Source organism: Sus scrofa, chromosome 6, assembly GCF_054392235.1.
Source record: "Sus scrofa isolate SSC_HxYL_T2T_F1_AM1 chromosome 6, Sscrofa_HxYL_maternal_Yorkshire_Landrace_v2.0, whole genome shotgun sequence".
NCBI classification, from domain to species: domain Eukaryota; kingdom Metazoa; phylum Chordata; class Mammalia; order Artiodactyla; family Suidae; genus Sus; species Sus scrofa.
In genome coordinates, this window is record NC_139388.1 from 96,253,577 (window position 1) to 96,280,964 (window position 27,388).

Sequence of the window (27,388 nt, forward strand, 5' to 3'; positions counted from 1 at the left end):
AAGTCAGATATGAAATTAGTAGCTGAGGAGTTCCTGTTGTGGCACAGTGGGAATGAATCCAACTAGGAGCCATGAGGTTACGGGTTCAATCCCTGGCCTTGGTCAATGGGTTGAGGATCTGGCATTGCCATGAGCTGTGATGTAGGCTGGCAGCTATAGCTCTGATTCAGCCCCTAGCCTAGGAATCTCCATATGCTGTGGGGCAGCCCTAAAAAGCCAAAAAATAAAAAATAAAATAAAAAAAAATCAGTAGCTGAAGTTTCCTCTGGGAAGAGAAGTTGCTTAAATTATAGGGATGGAAGGAGTTCCCTGGTGGCTCAGTGGGTTAAGGAGCCAGTATTGTCACTATTGTGGCTTGGGTTACGGCTGTACCACGGGTTCAACCCCTGGCTCAAGAACTTCTGCATGCTGCAGATGTGATTTAAAAAAAATACACACTGTTTTTGTACTTTTTGCATTTTTTCTAGGTTCATGTATTACCTAATCAAATTAATTAATTAAAAAATGTTTAAGCTTAGGGACAAAAAAGAACTACTGCTTTAGAGGGAACAAGACCGTAGCAAGCAAACTGTCAGCCACTAAAGGACAATTAGAGTATTAATGAAGAGAAAGGGGCAGGAGGAAAGACAGTACTGGCAAAAAAGTCCAATGCAGCTAATCCTTTCTCCACTTCCTTCCTGAGGTGATGTTAGATAAACTGAGACTCAACTCATAGCACTCAGTTTATTCATATTCAGCTTTATTCTGAATTAACCATTTATCAAGAGCACACGTCAAAAGAGTAGAAAAAAATAAAGGAGCCCATCAAAAAAAGTTCCCTAGCAAATGGGAGAGAGGGCATGATGTTAGGAGCCCTGTTTAGGAAAGGAAATGTTGTCCAGATCATGGATGCCATTTTTGTCAATGATTCGAACACTGAAGGTTGGCAGATTCAGGATGAAGCGTTTCTGGAGCTGCAGAAAGACATATAACGGAAATCGGTCAACAATTTTTATTTTTTTTAATTAAAAAAAATTTTTTTTGGGGGGGGGGGCTTTTTAGGGCCACACCTGGGACATATGGAAGCTCCCAGGCTAGGGGTCAAATCAGAGCTTCAGCTGCCGGCCTACACCACAGCCACAGCAATGTGGGATCTGAGCTGTGTCTGCGACCCACACAATTCACAACAAGGCCGGATCCTTAATCCACTAAGCTAAGCCAGGGATCAAACCCACATCCTCATGGATGCTAGTCGGGCTCGTTTCCACTGAGCCACAATGGGAACTCCAACAAATTTTTACTGAAAACTAACTATGGGTCAAGCTTTCTGTTCTAGACACTGGACATATAAATAGGTAATAATCTCTGCTTTTGTGAAGCACGTATCTTAGTGGAGCAAGTTGGTACTAGGACACTGAGGAAAGCCCAAATTGCAGCTGGAGGATGACTGGAAGGTAGTGAGCAAGAGCTGAGAGTTTCACTGGCATATCAGCTGATGAAGGATGAGACAATATAATGCACTATTCTTCACAATCTGCCACCAATCAGCCTGGTAAACAGACTTCTCTTTTAATATGTCTCAAGGTAACAAGCCAACCAAGGAGCAACTGCCCTAGGAATAAGCTTTGGACCAAAACCATGTACTCCTAGGTCCCAAAAGTTTGCTCTAGTCACCCACCCAGATGTGTCTGAGTGTGACTGTGTTTATAGCTGGAGGGTGGTGGGAAGGATGGCCTCAAAACTCCTCTTGGAACAACTCCTACCTCTTCTTTTCCTGTCTTTTTAGACACCCGTGGCATATGGAAGTTCCCAGGCTAGGGGTCAAGTTGGAGTTGCAGCTACTGGCCTATACCACAGCCACAGCAATGCCATATCCAAGCTGTGTCTGCAATCTACGCCACGGCTCACGGCAACGTGGGATCCTTAACCCACTGAGCAAGGCCAGGGATCAAGCCCGAGTCCTCATGGATACTAGTTGGGTTCACTACCACCGAGCCAACAGGAACTCCCAACAACTCCTATTTCTCTCTCCTCCAATGCAAGCTAATCTGTGATTAAAGAAACATGTCTGGACTCTCATAAGACTCCCTCTGAAAGGCTATTCCAAAGGAACTGCGGTCTGAATGCATAGAAGCAGATAGCTCCGATCAATCTCCTGGCTAGAGATTACTGAGGAACACATCTGATGGAAATCTTTGCTTCTTGGCTACTCTTCCTTAACACCTTACTTAATCTCCAGATAGAAGGCACAAAGCTTGGGTGAGGGATCTGGCATTGCCTTGAGCTGTGGTGTAGGTAGATGTGGCTCAGATCCTGTGTTGCTGTGGCACAGGCTGGTGGCTACAGCTCCAACTAGCCTAGGAACCTCCATATGCCACAGATGCGGCCCTAAAAAAAAAAAAAAAAAAAAGGCACAAAGCTCTACCCGCTTCCTTTGGAGCATATCTTGTACCTCTCCCCAGGCCTGAGCCCTCCCTCCCTTGATAGTTCTTTTTTCCTTTACAGCTGAGAACTAGACAGCAACAAGCCATTTCATTGCCACAGTGCTCTCTTGTCTAAAAACAAGCTCCAAGATCAAGAAAAGGTGACAATGAGGAAATGCAGATTTATAAAATAATCATCTTTAACCTCCCTGGGGAATAAAGTCTCAAAGCATTCAATATTCCAGTGGCTTCTTCCTGGAAGCCCCTTGCAACACCTGGAGCTGCTGGATTAATAATATAGCCTCTTGGTTGAATGCTTAAGAAAAGCACATGAGGAGTTCCCGTCGTGCCTCAGCAGTTAGCGAATCTGACTAGGAACCATGAGGTTGCGGGTTCGGTCCCTGGCCTTGGCTCAATGGGTTAAGGATCCGGTGTTGCCATGAGCTGTGGTGTAGGTTGCGGACGCGGCTCAGATCCTGCGTTGCTGTGGCTCTGGCGCAGGCCGGCAGCTACAGCTCCGATTAGACCCCTAGCCTGGGAACCTCCATATGCCACAGGAGCGGCCCAAGAAATGGCAAAAAGAGGAAAGAAAAAAAAAAAAAGAAAAGCACATGAGTTTATTCTCAGCTTCTGCTTTGGAAAGGGGATTTATAAACAAGAGGAAGAAGGGGCACTGTGGACTGAATATGACAGGCTGTGTAAGAAGCAAACCAACATTACTGTCCAATGCGACCACCTGCTCTCAACCTCCTACTCTCTTCCCACTAGACCACGAACTCAAGTTCATCCTTAGGCTACAAGAACAGTAAACGAATTAAGAAGCTTAATGGAGCCGCTTTCTTTTCCTCCTTTCCCCCGATCATACCCCAGAGACTTAGACTCCTAGGAGTAGTATTGGAGTGGGCAGGGCCCATTCTCCTGCCTCATGAACTAAGAGCTACTCTCCCCTTCTGCTCAAAGCTTCTATGGCCTCCTAAATTCCCAGGGAGGCTTTCTCTCCAAGACTCATGTACTGTTAAAGGAGCAGATTTTATAGCAATTACAGGTGGCACAAAAGTAGAGCAGGTATAAGGTCTGGCACAATAGTTGTTTTTTTTGTCTTTTCTGGGGCTGCTTCCCTCGGCATATGGAGGTTCCCAGGCTAGGAGTCTAATCGGAGCTGTAGCCGCCGGCCTACGCCAGAGCCACAGCAACACAGGATCCGAGCCACATCTGCGACCTACACCACAGCTCACGGTAATGCCAGATCCTTAACCCACTGAGCGAGGCCAGGGATCGAACCCGCAACCTCATGGTTCCTAGTCGGATTCGTTAACCGCTGTGCCACAACAGGAACTCCTGGCACAATAGTTCTTAAAGTAAGGCCTTAGATACACCTGCAGCAAAATCACCTGGGACTGCTAGTTAAAAGATTCTCAGGCTCTACATCAGGACAACTGAATCAGAATTGGGGGGGAGTGGGAGGAGGGGGGAGTGGAAAGCATGAATCTGCCTTTAAAAGAAAAGTTCCCCAGATGATTCTTATATATACTAAAATTTGAGAACCACCAGTGTGGATGAACCAAAAAGAAAAGTAATTAGGAGTTCCCTTAGTGGCTCAGCAGTTAACAGATCTGACTAGTATTCACGAGGACACAGGTATTCTATCCCTGGCCTTTTTCAGTGGGTTGAGGATCTGGTATTGCCATGAGCTGTGGTGTGGGTCTCGGATGCAGCTTGGATCCCGAGTTGCTGTGGTGTAGGCTGGCAGCTATAGCTCTGATTTGACCCCTAGCCTGGGAAATTCCACATGTCACAGGTGCGGCCCTAAAAAGCAAAAAAAAAAAAGTAATTAACTTGTAAAACTGACATTGATGAGAAAGTGACCCATGAGAGCAAAAACAAGCTTATTATTCACCAAACTCTATCCCTGGTAGCAACTTCACAGCTGGTTAGTGGATATTTATTATACCTTCTGGCAAGGATCAGAAAAAAATGTAACCAAGGAACAGGAACAATATTGGCAAACAGAGAGACAAAACATTCCTTTCAGGATCCCATGGGAGCTACTCACCTCCTCCAGACATTTCCTAAGAAGCTCCACTGCCTTCTCACGTGAGATAGCTGAAAGAGAACACAGAGGCCAAGAACTCAAGGTGCTGACATCAAGTTCAATTCTCTGCCACAACTTTTGATGAAGTTTTAAATTGTTTTTCAGTTCAGCATGCTACACAAATAGAAAAGGCAAAAAAATGCCTAGCCTTTTGGTTTGCAACAAACTTATTCCATATGCAGTTGACGGTGCCCCAGACCCAATGCTCTGGCAGCCACAGCCATTGCAAATTGATTTGCTACAGAGAAGGGTAAGCATGACGGAATTCTGCCTCCCATGGCCAGGACTTGCCTCTAAAGAAGTCCAGCAACCTGCCTCCTCTTTATAGCCCATCCCCCAACTCTCCCCCCACCACGCGCCTTTAGACCAGGGCTTAAATCAGTTCCATCTGCCCTAGCCAGCTGCAAATCAGGGAAAGAGAGGACAGGGCCGGAGTTTTAGCCTCACTTTGCCAGCTGGGCTTCGGTTTCACAATGGAAAAAGAATTCATAGGATGGGGCTGAGTCTCTCATAAAATAGGAGGCAAAAGAACTGTCCACAGGCATGGCAAACTGGAGTGACATATTATGCACTTAGGCTTCAGGGGTGGTTGGTGGTTATTTTGGTGGGCAAATCAGCTGTATTGCTGACAGATGCCAAATCAAGAAACAATCACTAGAAGGCCAGGCTAATTCTTTACAGGATGTGGCCTAGAGCTGTGGCATGGCTGAGGCTGACTGAGAGGGCAACACTGAAAAAAAGGAATGAACAAGCCAGATTCTTACTATACTGACAGGGAAGAAGGGAATGTAAGGAGAGAAGCAATTATCTGTGCTGCATCTATAGCCTGTAAAAGCTGAGAATCCCAAGTGCCTATTGCTCACAGTGGCTGAAGGTGAGGTTGAGAGTAGGGTCAGAAGACAGAACTTAACATAATAGCACCCCTGCGTCTGAAGGTTTGCCAAGCTGACAGTTTAGACAAGTAGAGAGCCAGCTTTTTCTTATAGGAGAGTAGCCATCAGGTGATGAGAACCAAGGGAACAACTCAGGCTATCACTTTAAAAACCTCTGACATTTAAGAAAAGAGACCCTTAGTTGTCATGCTGGGAACCTGTCCATCCACCACAAGCTCAAAACAAACACACACACCACTTGGTTTACCTGCTTATTCTCTATAGCTGAGAAGTGAATGAGCTTGTAAGTAGAGCAAAATGAGTCAAAAAAAATGGAGAATTACGATTTTACTCACTACTCCAACCCCCACTTAAAATAAAACCCAGCTCTGGATACATGCAATACCTCGTTTTGTCTGGCAAAAGAGGGACTTTGATCAACTTTTCAATAACCCTACTGACTGAGCTACACAAGAAAGCTCCCAGAGGGCAGCTGCATGTGCGCTTCTTAGGATTCATCCTCTATTCAAGCCCTGGCAACCCAACTCCAAGGCGCTGTGCACAAAACTGGAAGCAGCTGAACCCGGGGCTCTGCTACTGCTCCCTACTTAAAGAGCGGGAACTTACTTGGTGTGTAGTATCGGTCCAGGATACTGAGAGTCAGGAAGGCACCATAGCCGTGGGCTGCGAAAGGGGCTTTAGCCAAGGCTGCCAGGTAGTCCATATAGTAGAGTGCGGGACCCTCGTGCTCATCATAGCCAGCCAGGAGGAGGTTGACGTGATATGGGGTCTGCAAGGAAAAAACACTGCAAAGTGATGGTCGCAGCAGTAACACCTACATGTCTTCTCATGGAAATAAGAACATTCCAACTCTTGATGAATAAGAAAATAGCAGCACCTGAGTAAATTATGATGGAAGTAAAGATCTGGAGAAATCTAAAGGACCCAGAGTGTGGTCAGAGGTAAAGGGAGGTCAGCTTGTTTTTCCTGACTGGAAGAATATTTGGAGTACTCTAAGGTATATAAAAAAGCTGCTTCTTAATGCCTGTAGACCAAAACCTGCCATAAAAGCATCTCAAAGGCAACGCATGGGTGCTCTTCTGTCTTTCCTAATTGCTGAAACCAACATACAGTTCTGAGAGTGAGGCCAGAGGCTAAAGAAAGCTGCAGCTCTAACCACATCATTCAAAATAAAAAGGCTCGGTCTGGACATCTGGACCAAAATCTCAAATGGCAAACTATATGCTTCACCATTAGGAAATATATCTTGGGGTGGGAAAGGGTAAGAAGTCTCAAATATTTAAGTCAAATCACTTAACTTTCAATGTAGAGAGTAATAACAGAAGTTCATAAATACAAAGAAATATGGTAACTCTAGAAGAACGCAGATTTGGGTGAAGCGATAACATTTTCCTAATACAAAAAGGCTCTGCTAAAATAATTAAGATAATTTTATCAAAGAGACAATAATTATAATCTATTTGTAGGTATCCTTTCTTTGTATTATCTATAAGTCTAAAAATGCAAGTTTCTATAGAGAACCTTGCTCATCATCTCCAAGTGGATGATTATTTTTGTGTATCAGGTAGGCCACTTACTATGTTAAATTCAACCTGCCCATGTCCCCACGCATCAGCGGTGAGACTATTTTACATCCTTTTTCTCTGCAAAGTGTGTTTTTCCTTTTGCATTTGCCTCAGTGGGTAGTGAGCAGGACTTGCTCATGGTTACATGCCCATCCCTAAACTTATATATTTGATTAAATGCCCATTAAAAGAATTCAAACATATTTATGCATCCTATTATGGAGAATAAAATAACAGCAAATGGTCTTAAAAGCAACATCTTGAATTCTCTGAACACAGATTAACATGGGCACTTGGAAGCCTGAAGAAACATTCGAACTTGTGTTAAAAGAATACATGAAAGGAGTTCCTGCTGTGGTGCAGCAGGTTAAGAATCCAACTGCCTTGGCTCCGTTCGCTGCAGAGGAACAGGTTCCATCCGTGGCCTGGTGCACTGGGTTAAAGGATCTGGCATTGCCACAGCTGTGGCTCGGATTCAATCCCTGGCCCAGAAACTTCCATATGCCTCAGGTGTGGCCATTAAAAAAACAAAAACACGAAAAGGAATTCCCTTGTGGTGCAGTGGGTTAAGGATCTACTGTTCTCACTACAGTGGCTCAAGTCACTGCTGTGCTGTGGGTTTGATCCATGGCCCAGGAACTTCCAAATGCTGAGGGCATGAAACACATGAAAATATTATATACCTACTTGGAATACCAAGCCAGCTGTGCTAAGTAATATTTCTCAAAGGTTACAGAGTAGCCCTAACATGCAAACAAGTTTCTGCCTTGGGATAAGAAGGTGAATAGTCTCAGAGGAGTAAGAGTTCACCAGCAATAGAACAAGAGGCAAGTCTTTAGGGAAAATAATTATCTACTTATCACATATCCCAGTAAGTGTGTTAGGCTCTGGAATGCTCTGTCACATTCTGTAACAACATTCTTAGTAGGTCTGACCTTTGGCAAGACACTTAACCCCAATGAGCATTTTTTTTTTTTTTTTTTTTTTGCTTTTCTTGGGCCACACCTGTGACATATGGAAGTTCCCAGGGTAGGGGTTGAACGGCAGGATCCGAGCTGCGCCTGTGACCTACACCAGCTCATAGCAACACCAGATCCTTAACCCACTGAGCAAGACCAGGGATCGAACGCATGTCCTCACAGATACTAGTCCGGTTCACTGCTGCTGAGTTACAATGGGAACTCTGAGTGTTATGTTTCTTTATGTGTAAAACTGGGTTAATTAATCTTTACCCTTTCTATCTTCTAAGGAGTATGGTAGGGAAAAACAATGAAGCTGAAGCATCCCAAACTCTAGAAGAAAAGATGCTACCTAAATTTCTAGTATATTAGTTATACCCCAGTCTCTTTTTGATAGCTTACCACTTTAAACAACAATAAAATCGTTTAAATTACATAAAAATTAAAAAAATATGTAATAGTATTTTTTGGCCATGCCCACAGCATGTGAAAGTTCCCAGGCCAAGTATTAAACCTAAGCCACAGCAGTAACAATGCCTTAAATGCTAGGCCACCAGGAAACTCCAACAGTATTTTTTTAAAAAAACTGAGAATAGTACTGCAAAATCAAGCAAATGTTATATTGACATTCTTACAGTTAAAATTAAAATAGCAAAAGAGAGATAGATGTAATAAGGAGAGTCTAACTGGTTTCCCCACCCAAGATATTTAATAAAATAGTCCCTTACCTATCACAAAATAAGTTCACCTTTTTGCTACAAGGATAATTCTTCTTCATTCACTGGAGAACACTCCTTTTATGGCTAACCAGAACAATTTTATCAAGTTGCAATAATACATTAAGGATCCATCCAGATATCTAGAGATCTAACAATAGAACCTACATACATTCTGTCTCCAATGAGGATTTTGCCCATACTATGAAATTAAACTGTGTTTAAAATAATTAATAAGATCTTTAAAAGCCACCACCAAAAAAACTTACATGAAAGTGTCAAAAGAATTCCAGAAGTGTATTGCTTAATTGGTCTACATAATATCATTTATTTATGCTTAAGCATCTGACACACAAGCTCCTCAAGTTGGTATTCAGAAGCTACAACACGTGGTACAGAAGATAACTCACAAATTATTGTGTGACTTCAAATTACCAACTTTTGCATGTGTGAGATGCTTAAGCATAAATAAATGGTGTTATCTAGACTAATTAAATCAATACATCTGTTGAACAACTTGCAGTTTCTGAAATTCTTCTGACAATGCTCCATCAAAGACCTCTGGCTCACACTAGTTTTTTTGTTTTAAATTTCAAATAAAGTCGTGTATACTGCCACTCTTCTCTAAGAATCATTGCATTCAAAGTGACAAAGCCATAGTTATGAGTTTCTTGACCGTTACCTTTCCTCATATTCTTTTTTTTTTTTTAGGGCCGTATCCATGGCATACGGAGGTTCCCAGGCTAGGGGTCCAATGGGAGTTTGTAGCCACCAGCCTACACCAGAGCTACAGCAACATGGGATCCGAGCCATGTCTGCGACCTACACCATGCAGGATCCTTAACCCACTGAGTGAGGCCAGGGATCAAACTTGTATCCTCATGGATACTAGCTGGGTTTGTTAACCGCTGAGCCATGACGGGAACTCTTAAGTTCATATTCTTGATCCAATAGTGTTTTCCTAGAATAAGACAAATTCTAAGCTATTCAATTTTGTAATATTCTTGCAGCATATATACGTGACTATAGTGTGTTTAGGGAAACACGTTGTATGTGTAAGACACAACTCACTTATTCAAATATTTATACCAATTATAAACTCCATGAAGGCAGGACTGTGTCTAGCTTGTTCAATATTTAAGCATATAGTATATGTTTAACAAATATCTGCTGAGTGAATAATAATACCAGAAAGCATTACACATGTTTTAATACATACACAGCTAATGCCTAGTATCCCAAGAAGAAAGATTAATCACTAAACAAGTGTCAAAAAGGTCCTATTTCCAAGAACTGGTTCAAATTTGACTGCCAGATTCTCTGTGACTACATATACCGCTACTTTTTCCTAGGCTCCTAGGTCCTTCTTTTTCTACAATCCTTTAGATAGGGTTGTTAAGTAAGGAAAAAATTATGCTACAGACATATAGAGTTAAATGAAGGAGAAAAATATAGCTTAAACAAATATCTCAGGAGGAAACACTGGGTTACAATACAGAGTTAGACCTGAGTTTGAAATCCAGCTCTATTACCAGACGTATGGCTTTAGAAAAGTTAGTCACCTAACCTCTCTGAATTTTATCGTTCTCATTGAAAAAGACTATAGTAAAGAGTCAAGGAGATAATCCATACAAAAAGTACAGTACCTAAAATAGAGAAAGGCTCAATAAACACTAAAATTATTACTAGGGAAACAGAGTCACCTATGAAGTTCACAGTGTCCATGAAATAAACAGGGTAAGTACGCAGGAGAAGCCCAACCACTTCTGGCACTGAAATACAAGACAAACTCCTCACACAGCTTCTGCACAGCAAAGGAAACCATAAACAATAGCTAAAACAATCCTGAGAAAGAATGGGGCTGGAGGAATCATGCTCCAACTTCAAACTATACTACAAAGCTAGAGTCATCAAAACAGTATGGTACTAGCACAAAAACAGACATACAAATCAATGGAACAGGGTAGAAAGCCCAGAAATAAACCCACGCACTTATGGTCAATTAACCTACAATAAAGCAGGCAAGAATATAGAGTGATGAAAAGACAGTCTCTTCAGTAAGTGGTGGTAGGGCATTCCTGTCATGGCTGAGCATTAATAAACCTGACTCATATCCATGAGGATGCGGGTTCAGTCCCTGACCTTGCTCAGTGGGTTAATGATCTGGCATTGCCATAAGCTGTGGTATAGGTCACAGACACGGCTTGGATCCCACATTGCTGTGGCTGTGGTGTAGGCCAGTGGCTGCTGCTCCGATTCAACCCCTAGCCTGGGAACCTCCATAGGCTGCAAGTGTGGCCCTAAAAAGACCAATAAATAAATAAATAAATAAATAAATAAATAAATAAATAAATAATTGCTGCTGGGAAAACCGGATAGCTACATGTAAAAGAATGAAATTAAAACATTCTTTATTTAACACCATGTACAAAAATAAACTCAAAATGGATTAAAGACCTACATGTAAGACCAGATACTATAAAGCTCTTAGAGGAAAACACAGGCAGGACACTCTTTGCCATAACTTGCAGCAAAAACTTTTGGATCCATCTCCTAGAGTAATGGATACAAAAACTAAAATAAATAAACGGGACCTAATTAAACTTAAAAAGTTACACAGCAAAGGAAACCACAAACAAAATAAAAAGGACAACCTATGGAATGGAAGAAAATATTCATAAATGTGATCTATAAGGAATTTCCAAAATATACATACAGCTCAATAGTAATAATAAAACCCCAATCAAAAAATGGGCAGAAGACCTAAACAGACATTTCTCCAAAGACTTTCAGATGGCCAACAGGCACATGAAAGATGTTCCACATCACTAATTATTAGAGGAATGCAAATCAAAACCACAATGGGGTATCACCTTACACTGGTTAGAATGGCCATCATCAAAAAATCTACAAATAATATGGAGTTCCTGTCCTGGTGCGGCGGAAACGATTCCGACTAAGAACCATGAAGTTTCAGGTTCAATCCCTGGACTCGTTCAATGGGTTAAGGATCTGGTGTTGCCGTGAGCTGTGGTGTAGGTTGCAGACGTGGCTCGGATCTGGCGTTGCTGGTGGCTCTGGCGTAGGCTGGTAGCTGTACTCTGATTAGACCCTTGGCCTGGGAACCTCCATATTCTGCGATTGCAGCCCTGAAAAGACAAGATACAAAAAAACAAAAACAAAAACAAACAACAACAACAACAAAAAAACACCTACAAATAATAAATGCTGGAGAGGATGTGGAGAAAAGGGAACCTTTGCACATTGTCTGCAAGAACATAAATTGGAGCAGCCATTATGGAGAACAATATAGAGGTTTCTCAAAAGACTAAAAACAGAACTATCATGCGATCCAGTAATCCCATTCCTGGGCATATAGCTGGAAAACACTCTAACTTGAAAAGATACATGCACCCCAATGTTCAAAGCAGCACTTTTAAATAGTTTCCTGTGCTATACAGTAGAACCTTGTTGTTTATCCATGCTATGTATAATAGTTTGTATCTGCTAATCCCAAAGTCCCAATCCTCCCCCCACCCCACATCCCCTGCTCCAGAAACCACCAGTCTGTTCTCTGTAACTGTGAGTCTGTTTCTGTTTTGTAGATATATTCATTTGTGTAGTAGTTTAGATTCCACATATAAGCGACAACATATACAATGTGACTTTCTCTTTCTGACCTACTTAGCATGATAATCTCTAGATGTATCCATGTTGCTGCAAAAGGCATTATTTCATTCCTTTTTATGGCTGAGTAGTGTTACATTGTATGCATATGCCACATCTTTATCCATTCATCTGTCAATGGACATTTAGGTTGTTTCCATGAATATTATACGTAATTCTGAACTAACCTAAACATCCAAGTAATCAATAAATGAATCCAAACATTTAGCTGAAGCCCTCTCTGTCCAATGGCCTTGAGGATCACCATCAACGGTTCGCCGTGAAAATGCCAAAGTGCTTACTTTTAAAGTTGTATTTAACCAACACACAAAGAAAATAATTTAAGTGAACCATTCCGGGAACTCAAAATGAATTTTAGTTTCTAAAATAAAATGCCACCAAATTTTTGCCTCTTTTTACAAGTAGGGAAAGAAGAGAAAAAAGAAAAAGAAAAAAACCTAGATAAATTAGTATCTTTTCCTCCCTTAAAAAATACATGATGTAAGCTTATCTTTAAAGTGGAAAGCTTTAAATCATTTTGAGATTTCCTCATCTATACAACACAGATAATAACAGTATCTATCATCCTGGAAAGGTTTAAATAAATAAATGTTAAGAGCTCAATGAAATACCTGTTACATAATAATAATACATATTATCTATTATCACCATCATCCTCCCTATCACCATCATTTTTAGGATCTGACCACATAATTAACAGCTGATGAGACAATAATATTCAAGATGTGGGAGCTCCTGCGGTGGCTCAGCAGGTTAAGAGCCTGACATAGTGTCTGTGAGGATGAAGGTTTGACCCCTGGCCTCACTCAGTGGATTAAGGATCTGGCGTTGCCACAAGCTGTGGCACAGGTGGCAGATGAGGCTCAGATCCAGTGTTGCTGTGGTTGTGGCGCAGGCCTCAGTTGCAGCTGATTCAACCCCTAGCCAGGGAACTTCCATATGCCACAGGTGTGGCCCTAAAAAGGAAAAAAAAAAAAAAAAAAAAGTACCATGGAGTGCCAGTAAAATCATCCACTTTTTTTTTTTTTTTTTTGGTTGCTAAAAGGAATACAGTTTAAGTCAGGGGAATTAGCCAAAAAGCACATCTCTTATACCCCTCTCCCTGGGATTAAAATGGACTTCCTAAGTGCCTCTGAGCCCCACAGCACTGAGTTCAGTTCCACTTTGTACATTTGAGCTCAGTTCCCTTGTACATCTGGGAGTGGGGGTTGTACATGGCACACACGGCAAACTTCCCTTAAGTCAGACGGAGCATTTCCTTCCCTCTAACTCTTGTGCGTACAACTCCTTGTATATTCCCTCTCTCATGAAAAGGAAACACTGTAGTGATTAAGAAGAGTGTGAAATTCCATAAATTTTACAGCTAAAGAGAACAGTTGTGATAAATACACTGAAACAACAAAATCAGCGACGAGAGTCTGGGCGGTGACAAGCAGCGGTGTGACATCTGGCGGAAGCCAAAGTCACAGCAAGGGGGAGAGAGGTGGGCGTGAGGAAGCATCCTGCCGAGCGTGGACACAGAAAAAAGAGAGGAATTGACAGTCTTCCTTTGGAGCCAGGCCAGCCTCTGCCACCTCTAATTGAACAAGACGACGTTGCTGTGAGTGAGGTGCCTTGGTGAACGCGTAGTTCCTTGTGCAATGTGCTGCACACCTTGGAATGTTAAGCAGTGTATGAAGCATACTTCCATTCCTGGCGGGTCAGAAATTGGGCAGGAGATGCAAAAACACCACTGAGACAAAGGATGTGGCTAATGATGACAGTGTTTTAATAAATATTTAATATTTAATAAATATTAAACTTCTAAATACACTAAACAGAGACTAGACTTTGAAGGGAATGGTGCCCACTATTTCATTAAGTCTAGCCGACTGTCAAAGCAGCCTGAAATTTCACCTTTGGCACTGAGAATATTTCATTAAAATGCCACTTACAGAGTTAGAAGGGATCTAAGAGCTCATTTAGTTTCTCCAGTGTCTTTCTTGCAAATGTGGGGACTCAGGTTCAAAGAGGGGACAGTGACTTTTACACTAAACCACACAGCTAATTATAGTCAGGACCAGAATTCAGGCTTCCTGATTCCAAGCCTTGTGCACTTTTCTAAGAAACAATGCTGCCTCCACAAAATGGAAATCAGTGTGAAAATATGATTCAATATGTAAATGTCAGTTTCATACTCAAGTATTTCAAAATGTTATTATTTTGCATACCAGCATCTATTTTTCTCAATTTCACGTATTATATCTTAACCAATTATATTTGACCAATTATATATCTGATCAATTATATTTAAACTTTTAAAAAGGGCAGGTTTAATATCAGATCATTATGACTCCTCTAGAGGGTCTACAACTACTCAAGTATGTAGTAGATACTAAATATAAATAGATAACAACACTTCAACTACTTTGTCAATGCCCAATTTTTCAATTTCGTTTATAAATAAAATGGGCCTATTGTTATTTTTTTATTTTTTATTTTTTTTGGTCTTTTCTAGGGCTGCACCCACAGCTTATGGAAGTTCCTAGGCTAGGGGTCTAATCAGAGTTGCAGCTGTTGGCCTACACCACAGTCACAGCAATGCGGGATCTGAGCCATGTCTGCGACCTATACCACAGCTCACAGCAATGCCGATCCTTAACCCACCGAGCAAGGCCAGGGATCAAACCCACAACCTTGTGGTTCCTAGTCGGATTCATTAACTACTCCGCCACGACAGGAACTCCTATTATTAATTAAAAAAATACTTTGTACCTACACTGGAATTGCAATGTTCACTATTTCAAACACTTTTTAAAAATCTGAAAGATTTCAGCAGCTTCCAACTGTCCTTGTGTCCTACATAACTTTCCTAGCTCTAAAAGATTATGGATCTATGATAGGGACAGGGTGGGGAAGAATTACCTATCCCTAATGCCTAAGCAATACAGAATCACTTGTACCTTGTCTTTAATCCTCTTTGACAGAGTCCTTTTTAAGGAAACCCATCAATCTCTTTTTCTAATAATAGTGGTGACTACATCTGAAGTAAAAACATATCAAGTTTATCAAAGCCTTCAACCAAATCCTACAGGACTTCTCTGAGCCTGCACAGGATAATTATGAAATGAGCGACTGCCCCAACCAACTTCTCTTTTGCATGCAGAATGTGAATACGTTATAAATTCAATAAAGGTTATTTATTTAGCATTTACTATGTGAGAAGCACTGTGCCAGGTGATGAAGATGGAAAACTTGATTGGAAAGGAGGTGATAAGGCAGACAGGAGTAGGAAAGTTTTCAGATGGAGGAAAAAACATATGCGAAGGTAAAAAAACATAGAATGTTTTGGTGAATATGGATCATGTATACTCAGTGAATTAGGTGATTCAGTAGGAGGCAGAGAGGAAATGGTTGACAAGAACTGGGAGGATACTGTCACTGGCTTCCCAGACTAAAGAATATGAACTTTGGCATGTAAACCATGGAGGAACCTATGAAAACCACTCCCATTCCTCAGCTTTTTTCATGTCTTAGAACACTGCAGAAGCAGCAGGGATGAAAGGGGAGATATGGAGTATGAGATGTATTTAGAGGTAGAATATATAGGAATTAACGACTAGTAGAATAGAAGATGAGGGAGAAAGAAGAGTTAAGAGGACTCTCAATAAGGAGAAAAGTGGAAAAGCAAATGTAAAAAATTCAATTTAGACCCAATGAGGCTTAAGGTGAGCTGTTCAGAAATAGCTGGAAAGAAAAAATAACATACAGCTGAAATCAAGAAACTGAATGAAGAGTCAGTCAGGAGGTTTTCTTTATACAAACATATATTCCTATGCTTCACTTGTGGAAGACAATAAAGGAAACAATTATAACAAGAAACTAGGGCAGAGGTAGAAGCAGCTGAGGGCAAGAAGCAGCTGAGGGTGACTTACATGTGTGGAGAAGTACAGAAAGTTTCCCTAGAAAACGATGAATTAAGTCTTAACTACCAATTAAGAGTTAGCCTTTGGAGACATGGAAGTACATTCAGGTGAGAATGACCAGCAAAGTGGTGGAGCAGGCAAAGGCAGAGATACAGGAGAGAACACACACAGCAGGTTAGGGGAAGTACGAGTGATTCAGTATGAAGCAGAGAACACCAGTGAGAAAGGGGTTCGAGGCAGGTCTGGAGGCAAAGCAGGGGAGGAAGTAAAATGAGAGAAAGCAGAGAGGCTAATCTCTCAGAGTGTAAACATCTAAGATGAAGAGAGCAGTTCTTGGGAGCTGAGAAGAAACTAGCCTTTTTCTCCTTCATGATCACAGGGTGGGACCAGTCTTATCACCTACTGTTGCCACTCAGACGGAAAAAAAATGAAGTATGATATTGGAAGTTGAAAATAGTTTCCTCTTAATCTTGTGGCTGGGAAAAAAAGTATGAGTTTAAACCTATTAGAATCAGAATACTATAGTGAAGTTCACCACAGAGAAGTTAAATTAAACTGGGAGTTCCCATTGTAGCTCAGTGGGTTAAGAACCCGACTAGTATCCATGAGGATATAGGCTCAATCCCTGGCCTTGCTCAGTGGGTTAAAGATCTGGTATTGCTCCAAGGTGTGGTGTAGGTCATACATGTAGCTTGGATCCTGTGTTGCTGTGGCTGTGGCTATGGAACAGGCCGGTAGCTGCAGCTCCAATTCAGCCCCTAGGCCGGGAACTTCCATGTGCCACAGATGCAGCTTTTAAAAAAAAAGAAAAAAGTTAACCGAATGACTTCCCTTGTTCTTTTCTGCTTCAGAGAGGCTTATCTTCTATTGCACTAAAATACAAACTGGTCCATGTTTATAAATTCTCACACTAAACTAAGAAATAAGGAAGCAAATTGTGCCTCAAATGAAACAAACCTTTGATTTTCAGAGGCCCAAGGCAAAATAAAAGAAACTACTCTGCAAATGAGACTGTCTAACCAAGGTTTCTCATTTCTTTTTCTCTGCCTTAGTTCATTCTCTGAAAGTGTATCTGGCATACTTGCTTCATGCTGGCAGAAACAAAATCATAGTAAAAATTATCTTCATTCTCTCTTTTTTTCATTCTCTTTTAATAATGACTAGCTCTGTTCGAATGTTTTTGCTTAACACACTGGCAAAAATTCTTATAATGGATGAATCCTTGAACTTAATTAAGTTCAAGAATGTCACTGCATTTACAACCAACATTTTAAACTTTAAAAGCAAAACACCTTTTAAATTATTATTTGAGAAACATGTGCTTTTAAATGCCATAAGTCAAAAGTTAGGCCTATGTTTTTGTGAAAAAAATAATGAAGACTCAAGATCAAATGTGGCTTTATCACTTTACAGGTGTGTTATGAAAGACAGTCCACTTGGCCTTGAGGTTTCAAGTGCCGCATCTGAATGTGCCTGAGAGCTGTGAGGAATGAAAAGTACTCATGTGTTAAAAGTTCCTAGAAGAAGGAAATTTAGTTAAGTAGTAGATGCCCAACAAATGTCAACTGAATCTCAATTTTAGGAGCAAAAAATTAAATATTTTGTATATTTCAACTTTTAGCAAAATTAGATTTTAGTTACCCCCTCAATAATTCTGAAATTTCTATAAATTTAACTTCTCTAAAGCCATCACTAACCCAAATTTTGAACGGTTCTCCTATTAAAGTTGTAATCTTATCGTAATTAGAAGTTTAGAAATTTAATGAGTTGAAATGCAACATGGCACAGATGCCTTATTATACCAACTAGTTAACACAGTATTTGTTTTCTACATTAATTTTACTTGCTAATCAAAAATACTGCTTTCTCCTAAATAACATCAAAATAAAATTGCTGATTGTGCAATGGTAAAACCAACAGCACCATGTCTGCAACAAGGCCGCTTGAATTCTTTTTTCATGAGCTGGCAGTTTCCAGGGAAAATATAAGACTCCATATACCTTTAAATAGGTTCTCAAAAAAAAAAAAAAAAAAAAAAAATTCAAGTGCAGAAGCTATGCTCTGTATATTCCAAGGCATATAATAATATATATTACCATGTTGTATGTGCTAGGCATGCCTATGAATATCTCTGAATGTTGAACATCAGAGTGATTCATCTCCCTGAGTTAATAAATAAGTTGCTGTGGCTCTGGCGTAGGCCGGTGGCTACAGCTCCGATTAGACCCCTAGCCTGGGAACCTCCATATGCCGCAGAAGCAGCCCAAAGAAATAGCGAAAAGACCGAAAAAAAAAAAAAAAATAAGTTGGCTATAAGTCTGCTGGAAAAGACTATGTAGGATATATACAATGGTATGTTTTCAGATGTCAATAGTAACAAGATAATCCTGAGTAAAGACTATTTAGAAGCCCTTCTATTAGAACACACTGCTCCCTATTAGCAGGCTGGGTTCAACACAAGTTACTCCTACCTCTTCAATGGACATGTGCGCCCCTCATTGGTCTCCCTGCTTCCTTCTATTTTCCCCAAACGGTCTACCAAAGGTAGCCAGTGGTCTAACCAAATCTCATCTGATCATGATAACCCCCTCTTAGCCAATAAGCTTCCAGAGAGGTCCACAGCTTTTAGCACAAAATCTTTTCCATCGAAGTCTTCATAACATGGACCAATTTCAATCTTTTACCACTCCCCTAAAATTCTGGGCCATATTTAACAAACTACTTTAGATTATGGATTTTGTACATGTAATATACATAGTAAAATGTTTTTTATGCAATAACACTCACATAAACGTGCATAAAATATACACGTACAGCTTAATGAATAAAGTGAACACACATGTAACTACCTCTGTGGTCAAGAAACAGAACAGTCAACTACTTCTCCCTCTAAAGGTTTCCCATTCTCCTTCATGTTTTTTTTTTTTTTTTTTTTTTTTTTTTTTTTTTTTTTTTGGTCTTTTTGCCTTTTCTAGGGCCGCTTCCCGCAGCACATGGAGGTTTCCATACTAGGGGTCCAGTCAGAGCTGTTGCTGCCAGCCTATGCCAGAGCCACAGCAACATGGGATCTGAGCCATGTCTGTGACCTACACCACAGCTCATGGCAACACCAGATCCCCAACCCACTGAACAAGCCAGGGATCAAACCTGCAACCTCATGGTTCCTAGTCGGATTCGTTAACCACTGCACCACGAAGGGAACTCCCTCCTTCATTTTAGATAATTGTGGGAGAGACTAAAGAAAACAGATTTTTTGGGTCAGCCCCTGAATTCCTATTTCTGAATGATCCTGGGTCCTGGCAGATAAAGAGAAACACTAAGATGCCAGCGTACATGTGTATATTTGTATCTGTGTGTGTGAAGGCATGCCCACACAGGCCAAGGCACTGGTTTAAAGCAATCTTTTTTTTTTTTTTTTTTTCTTTTTTGGCTTTTTAGGGCCGCACCTGCGGCACACAGAGGTTCCTGGACTAGGGATCTAATCAGAGTTATAGCTGCTGGCCTACACCACAGCTCACGGCAATGCCAGATCCAAGCCACGTCTGCAATCTACAACACAGCTCACAGCAACTCCGGTTTACAGCAGTCTTAAAAGGTGAGGTAAGTCTGTATTTCTAATGGTAAACATATTTTACTAAGCACTCTGCTGCTTAGTGAAACAGTACTCCGCTGCTTGCAGCTTAAACCAAACTTTAACAGGAAGCCACCTAATTTTCAAGGCACAAGTTTCAAAATGACACAAATTTAGACCAATTATCTATATTGCTTCACCCCCATCGTGGATAGGAAAGATGCTTTAAGTGAGAAGTTGGCATTATGGGGGTCACACAATCTGAGCCACCCAATAGGTTCATTCCATTCAACCAGAACACAGGTTCTCTATGCTCACAGCAGGCATCCAACAGGGTAGCACATACATGCTCTCTGAGTGAGAAAGCAACACCTTCTCACATACAACCCCCTGGAGAGAGATGGGGAAGGGGAGGGGAGGACTTTACACCTGCAAACTCCTAACTCTATCAGCACTAGGACTGGGAAAAACAGCACATATTTAAAAAAAGGAAAAAAGGTTTCCTGATAAAGCCAGTAACTTTCGAAGAAAGATGTTCTTAAGCCATTTTTTCCCTAGGAGACTAGTAGTGTAACAATTCAACATCAGAGTCTTTGTCTCCTTAATGGACTCAGTCAAGTTCTAAGGACTATAGAAGCAAACTGCTTAAAAGGGCAGCTGTCAGAATTCTTAACTCTTCTTGGCAGAAAAACATTATAAGCACAAAGGCATCTCAACTTCAAGGCACATCTGTCCCTGGGTCTTTAGATAATCAAAATGACCACTAAAAACAGAACAGCGGTATCTCCAATGGGACAGACATGAGCCACTCCCAATCCTCAGAGACTCTACTGAGATGTGACCTGGGATATGCGTGTTATGCAGCACCACTGAACATCCATCTAAATGTAGTCACATGTTTTAAGTTTGTACTTTATGTTCTATTGAGACAAATAATTCTTGGTCCATGGCAAAAATCCAGTTAGCTAGCTAGCTAACTGAGGTCTGACAGGGAAGAAAACTGCTCTGCAGGTCTAAAAAAAATACTACCTGCACTTAAATTCCGTGAGTTTCATGATGAACATCCTGGTATTTATTTATTTATTTATTTTCAATTTCTCCATCATCCAAAGTAAGCCAGCTCTGTCTGTCAAGATGCCCAGGCTGCGTGGCAGCAGTGTCAAAGGCTGCCATTTGCTCCAAGGCACTGCCATCTGGGACAGCACAACATTTTGTCTCCGGAAAATAAACACATCTGCCTTTGCCAGTGTCCTCCCACTGTGCCGCCCATCTGGAGTAGGTGAGCTGGAAGGCAAGCCTGGGCATGGGTGAGATAGGGGCGAGCAGGGGAGATGAGGCCTCAAGGGAGATGGCACATAGAGAAAGAAAGTAATGCTGTGTCATGTCACATCCTGCTAACCACATTTGCCAAAAAGCTTGTGAAATTAACCTTGTTAGTGATATTTTAATCACATGTAACAAAATGGTTGGTTGTGTTTAGGGGACAAGACCTACAAAATCAAGGTTTCACCTGGGCCATCTGTTCACAAGGTCATATGACCTGATACCAATAAACAAATGATGCCTTTGTGCCAGCCACCAAAGGCACAAGAACAATATTGTCCTTTGAAGAGAAGGCTCAAAGCAACAGGACTCATCTAGGACAAGAGTACACTATGCATGACTACTAACAACCAGGCCAAACACACTCAAATCCAGGGCAGAGTGCTAGGAAAAGTTACTTCTAGAAATGACTGATAACTGAAATTCTTTCCAATATATTCTTTCCCTTTCACTGAAAAATAAAAATAAAAAAATTTAAGTCTGGTTAGGTCTTCATATCAGGTTTTTTTTAAATTGAAGTGCAGTTTGTTTTGCTTTTTCAGAACTGCACCTATGGCACATGGCAGTTCCCAGGCTAGGGGTCGAACTGAAGCTGCAGTTGCCAGCCTAAGCCACAGCCACAGCAATGAAGGATCTGAGCCATGCCTGAGACCTACACCACAGCTCATGGCAACACCGGATTCCCAACCCACTGAGCAAGGCCGGAGATTGAACCTGAATTCTCATGGATACTAGTCAGAGTTGTTGCTGCTGCACCATAACAGGAATTCCTGAAGCATAGTTTTGATTAACAATATTGTGTCAGCTTCAGGTGTACAGCAGAGTGATGTGTATATATATATACACATACATATATATGCACACAATATATACACACTTTTTCAGATTATTTTCCATTATAGGTTATTATAAGATACTGAATATAGTTCCCTGTGTTATACAGTAAATCCCTGTTGCTTATCTATGGAGAGTAATTTGTTTCTGTTAACCTCATACTCCTAATTTATCCCCCCTCTTTTCTGTGTCTGTAAGTTTGTATATAGACTCATTTGTGTTTGTTTTGTTTTGTTTTTTGCCTTTTTGTCCTTTTAGGGCTGCACCCGCGGCATATGGAGGTTCCCAGGCTAGGGGTCTAATCGGAGCTGTTGCTGCCAGCCTTCGCCAGAGTCACAGCAATGCCAGATTTGAGCTGAATCTGCGACCTACACCACAGCTCACGGCAACGCCAGATCCTTAACCCACTAAGCAAGGCCACGGATCGAACCGGCAACCTCACGGTTCCTAGTCGGATTCGTTTCTGCTGCGTCACGACAGGAACTCTTTGTATTATTTTTTTGATTCCACATATAAATGACATCATATATTTGTCTTTCTCTACCTGACCTACTTCACTTAGTATGATAGTCTCCAAGTCCACCCATGTTGCTGCAAACATCAATATTCCATTTTTTTTATGGCTGAGTAATATTGTATAGTGTATACTAAACAATTCTATTGTAATACTATATCTTCTTAAACCAATCATTTATTGATGGACACTAAGGTTGTTTGCATATCTTGGCTACTGTGAACAGTACTGCTATGAACACTGGGGTGCATGTATCTTTTCCAATACGGTTTTCATCTTTTTAGGATATATGCCCAGCAGTGGAATTGTTGTATCTATTTTTTATTTTTTTAAGGAGCCTCCATACCATTTTCCACAGTGGCTGCACTAATTTACATTTCCACCAACAGTGCACAAGGATTCCCTTTTCTCCACACTCTAGCATTTACTATTTGTAAACTGTTTAATAATGGTCATTCTGACTGGTGTGAGGTGGTACCTCATTGTAGTTTTGATTTGCATTTCTCTAATGTTAGTGATGCTGAGCATCTTTTCATGTGCCTGTTGGTCATCTGTATGTCATCTTTGGAGAAATGTCTATTTAGGTCTTCTGCCCACTTTCTGATTGAATTGGGTGGGTTTGTTTGTGGTTTTCTTTTGATACTGAGTTTTATGAGCTGTTAGTATATTCTGAATATTAACCCCATGTCAGTAGCATTGTTTGCAATATTTCCTCCAGTTGTGTAGGCTGTCATTTTGTTTATTTATAGTCTCCTTTGCTGCACATAAGTTTTTAGTTTGATTAGGTCCCATTTCTTTATTTTTGATTTTATTTCTTTTGCTTTGGGAGAATGATCTAAGAAAATGCTGGCACAATTTATGTCCAAGAATGTTCTGCCTATGTTCTCTTCCAGGAGTTTTATGGTGTCATATCCTATATTCAGGTCTTTAAAACCATTTTGAGTTTATTTTTTAATATGGTGAGAGGGAGTGTTCCAATTTCACTGATGTACATGTAACTGACCAGCTTTCCCAACACCACTTGCTAAAGAGATCATCTTTTCTCCCCTGTATAGTCCTGCCTCCTTTGTTGTACATTAATTGCCAGTAGGTATGTGGGTTTGTTTCTGGGCTCTCTATTCTGTTCCATTTATCTAAACGTTTGTTTCTGTGCCCATACCATGTTGTTCTGATTACTATAGTTCCGCAGTATTTGACATCAGATCTTTTTTTTTTTTTTTTTTTTTTTTTTGGCTGCACTTGTGGCATAAAGAAGTTCCTAGGTCAGGGATAGAATCCAAGCCACAGCTGTGGCAATGCCGGATCCTTAACCCACTGCACCAGGCCAGAGACTGAACCTGTGCCACCGCCTCAGAGACAATGCTGGATCCTTAACCTGCTGTGCCATAGTGGGAAATCTGATATCAGATCTTTAAATCATGCTATTTGGGGGCTGGAAGAAACCATTAAAACCACCAAGGTTTATTGTCTTTCTCCCAAGGTTTTTCATCTAGCTCATGGGAGAGCTATTGTCATACCTCCTGAAACAGGGCTCTTTCAACTATACCACTAGATTTCAAACTTTAGTGGGAAAGGGACAATGAAGTCATTTTTTCAAATAAAATCTTACATGGAATTCTTAGATATAAAAATAGATAAAAGTTGGAGTTCCCGTCGTGGTGCAGCAGAAACAAATCCAACTAGGAACCATGAAGTTGCGGGTTCGATTCCTGGCCTCACTCAGTGGATTGAGGATCTGGCGCTGCCATGAGCTGTGGTGTAGGTCGCAGATGTGGCTTGGATCTGGCGTTGCTGTGGCTGTGGTATAGGCTGGTAGCAACAGCTTTGATTAGATCCCTAGCCTGGGAACGTCCATGTGCCAAGGGTGCGGCCCTAGAAGGACAAAAGACAAAAAAAAGATAACAGTTGATTTTATCTATATGAAGCAGATCTAAAGCGTCACCACACTGGTCTTCTTTGGTGAGTTTCCTAAGGCAGCTTCATGTAATTAAGTTTGAAACCACTAGACCAGGCTGGATAGTATTTTTCTAACACTATTTCTTTTCTTTTTTTGGGGGGGTCTTTTTAGGGCCTCACCCACCGCATATGGAGGTTCCCAGGTAAATTGGAGCTGTAACCGCCAGCCCACGCCAGAGCCATGGCAAAACCAGATCCAAGCCGTGTCTGTGACCTACACCACAGCTCATGGCAACACCGGATCTTAACCCACTGAATGAGGCCTGGGCTAGAACCTGAAACCTCATGGTTCCTAGTCGGATTCATTTCCACTGCACCATGACAGGAAGGCCTCCAACACTGTTTTTTTTTCTTTTTTTGTCTTTTTTAGCTATTTCTTGGGCCGCTCCCGTGGCATATGGAGGTTCCCAGGCTAGGGGTTGAATCGGAGCTGCAGCCACCAGCCTACGCCAGAGCCACAGCAACGCGGAATCCGAGCCGCGTCTGTGACCTACACCACAGCTCACGGCAGCACCGATCGTTAACCCACCGAGCAAGGGCAGGGACCGAACCCTCAACCTCATGGTTCCTAGTCGGATTCGTTAACCACTGCGCCATGACGGGAACTCCAACAACACTGTTTCTATTGTTAACTTGCTAAGCATTTATAGGTATAGCCCCATAAAAACTTAAATTACCAAAGACTCATCAAGCACTTCAGAAAAGGTTCTATGAAAACACTTTGCCCAGCAAGTAGCTGTAGTAAAGCCTGAAGATTACACACCATAGAAGCTGGCATTCTACTCTAAGCTTTATCACAAACTCTACATTCCCCAAGAGTATCAAATCTGGCTGGCTCATACCTCAGTTCCCACACAGGTAAAATGGAGATCTCCATGGATAATACTAGATAATTTTAGGGCACTCATATGGACTATACCAAATGTGCCATGTAATTCATTTCAAGCAAGAAATAGCTCCATTATTCATCATTCTCCCTTCCGTAGTCTATTATTAATCAAATCATAAGAATTTAAACCACAGACTCGGCTCAGATCTAGCGTTACTGTGGCTGCAGCGTAGGTCAGCAGATGTAGCTCCGATTCGATCCCTAGCCTGGGAACCTCCATGTGCCACGGGAGCAGCCCTCAAAAGACAAAAAAAAAAAAAAAAAAATTTTAATAAAATTCCCTTCTAGTGTATAAATGCACAATAACAGTTTCAGTGTTATAAGTAGACCTAACTAGATGACATTTATTCAGCAAATATTTATTCAACACCTACAATGGGCACATATTTATTTATTTTATTTATTTATTTTTTTATTTATTTTTTTTGTTGTTGTTGCTATTTCTTGGGGGGCTCCCGCGGCATATGGAGGTTCCCAGGCTAGGGGTTGAATCGGAGCTGTAGCCACCGGCCTACGCCAGAGCCACAGCAACTTGGGATCCGAGCCGCGTCTGCAACCTACACCACAGCTCACGGCAACGCCAGATCGTTAACCCACTGAGCAAGGGCAGGGACCGAACCCGCAACCTCATGGTTCCTAGTCGGATTCGTTAACCACTGCGCCACGACGGGAACTCCTTTTCTTTTTTTTTTTTTTTTTTTTTCCAATGGGCACATATTTATACCTTAACTATATAATCCTATGTGGGGATCTTGACTTCTTAATAGAACTGAACATTCTATGCCTCCAAAAATGTATGAACATAACTGTATATGAGTCTAGTAATTAATAAAGGAGACAGCATGTAAGAGTGCAGTAGTTGAAGTTAAAAGTCTTACTTTAGGAGTTCCCATTGTGGCACAGCAGAAACAAATCCAACTAGTAACCATGACGTGGTGGGTTTGATCCCTGGTCTTGCTCCGTGGGTTAAGGATCTGGCCTTGCCATGACCTGTGATGTAGGTGGCAGACGTGGCTCAGATCCTACATTGCTGTGGCTGTGGCATAGGCCAGCAGCTACAGCTCAGATTGGACCCCTAGCCTGGGAACCTTCATATGCATGGGTGCGGCCCTAAAAAGCAAAAACAAACAAACAAAAGTCTTCCTTTAGTCTTTAACAGGCTATATATGCACCTTTGGTATACTCGGATACATAAGAGAAATATTTAACCCTCTATTAACCAGTCTTAGTATCCTTGTAAGTGAAATGGGATTAATACTCATGGTGTAATAAGAAGCATTAAATAAGGTCCCAAATATAGGTATCTAGAATGGCACTGAAGTTTAAATTAAATTTTGTAATTGAAGCATAGCTGACTTATTAGTTTCAGGTGTACAAGATGGGGATTCAATATTTTTATAGATCATACTCCATTTAAAGTTATTATAAAATAATACCTGTATTTTCCTGTACTGTAAATATCCTGTTACTCATTTATTTTATACACAGTAGTTTGTATCTTGTAATCCCATATCCTTATCTTTCCCCTCCCCCTTTCCCTCTGTTGGTTTGTTCTCTGTATCTGTGAATCTTTTCCCTCCCCCACTAGTTTGTTCTTTATATCTGTGAATCTGTTTCTGTTTTGTTATGTATATTTGTTTTATTTTTTAGATTCTAATTAAAAATGATAATGGAGTATTTGTCTTTCTCTGTCTGACTCACTTCACTAAGCATTAGTACCCTCTGGGTCCATTCACACTATTACAAATGGCACAATTTCATTCTTTTTTTATAGCTAATATTCCAATGTGTGTGTGTGTATCTCACATCTTTTTTTATCCATTCATCTATTGATAATTCTAATTATTTTAAATTGAAATAGCTACATATGACTAGTGGCTACCATACTGGACCGGGTCAATTTAGAAAAAAGCCTAGCAGATAAAAGATGATAGATGTTGGTTTATTTCTATTTTTCCTATCAAGTATTAGTATTCCACTCTTTACTAGTAGATAAGTTTTCAACTAAAAAGCATAACAAAGAATCTCCCATAGAGACTAACTTGTAACTGTTAAATTGCTTCTTAATAGCAGCATAAAAAC

General features: G+C 40.9%; 1 protein-coding gene across 1 annotated transcript in view; it reads right to left on the minus strand.

Moving 5' to 3' along the window:
* Nucleotides 1-718: 718 nt before the first annotated feature.
* The window catches only part of PSMB2 (proteasome 20S subunit beta 2), a 37,932-nt gene continuing 11,262 nt past the window's right edge, over nucleotides 719-27,388 (minus strand). Inside the window, exons 4-6 of the mRNA XM_021095920.2 lie at nucleotides 5,994-6,156; nucleotides 4,456-4,505; nucleotides 719-953 (exon numbers count right to left, since the gene is read on the minus strand). Coding sequence (XP_020951579.1) covers nucleotides 846-953; nucleotides 4,456-4,505; nucleotides 5,994-6,156 — 321 coding nt within the window. The 3' untranslated portion in view covers nucleotides 719-845. The remainder of the gene's footprint in view (nucleotides 954-4,455; nucleotides 4,506-5,993; nucleotides 6,157-27,388) is intronic.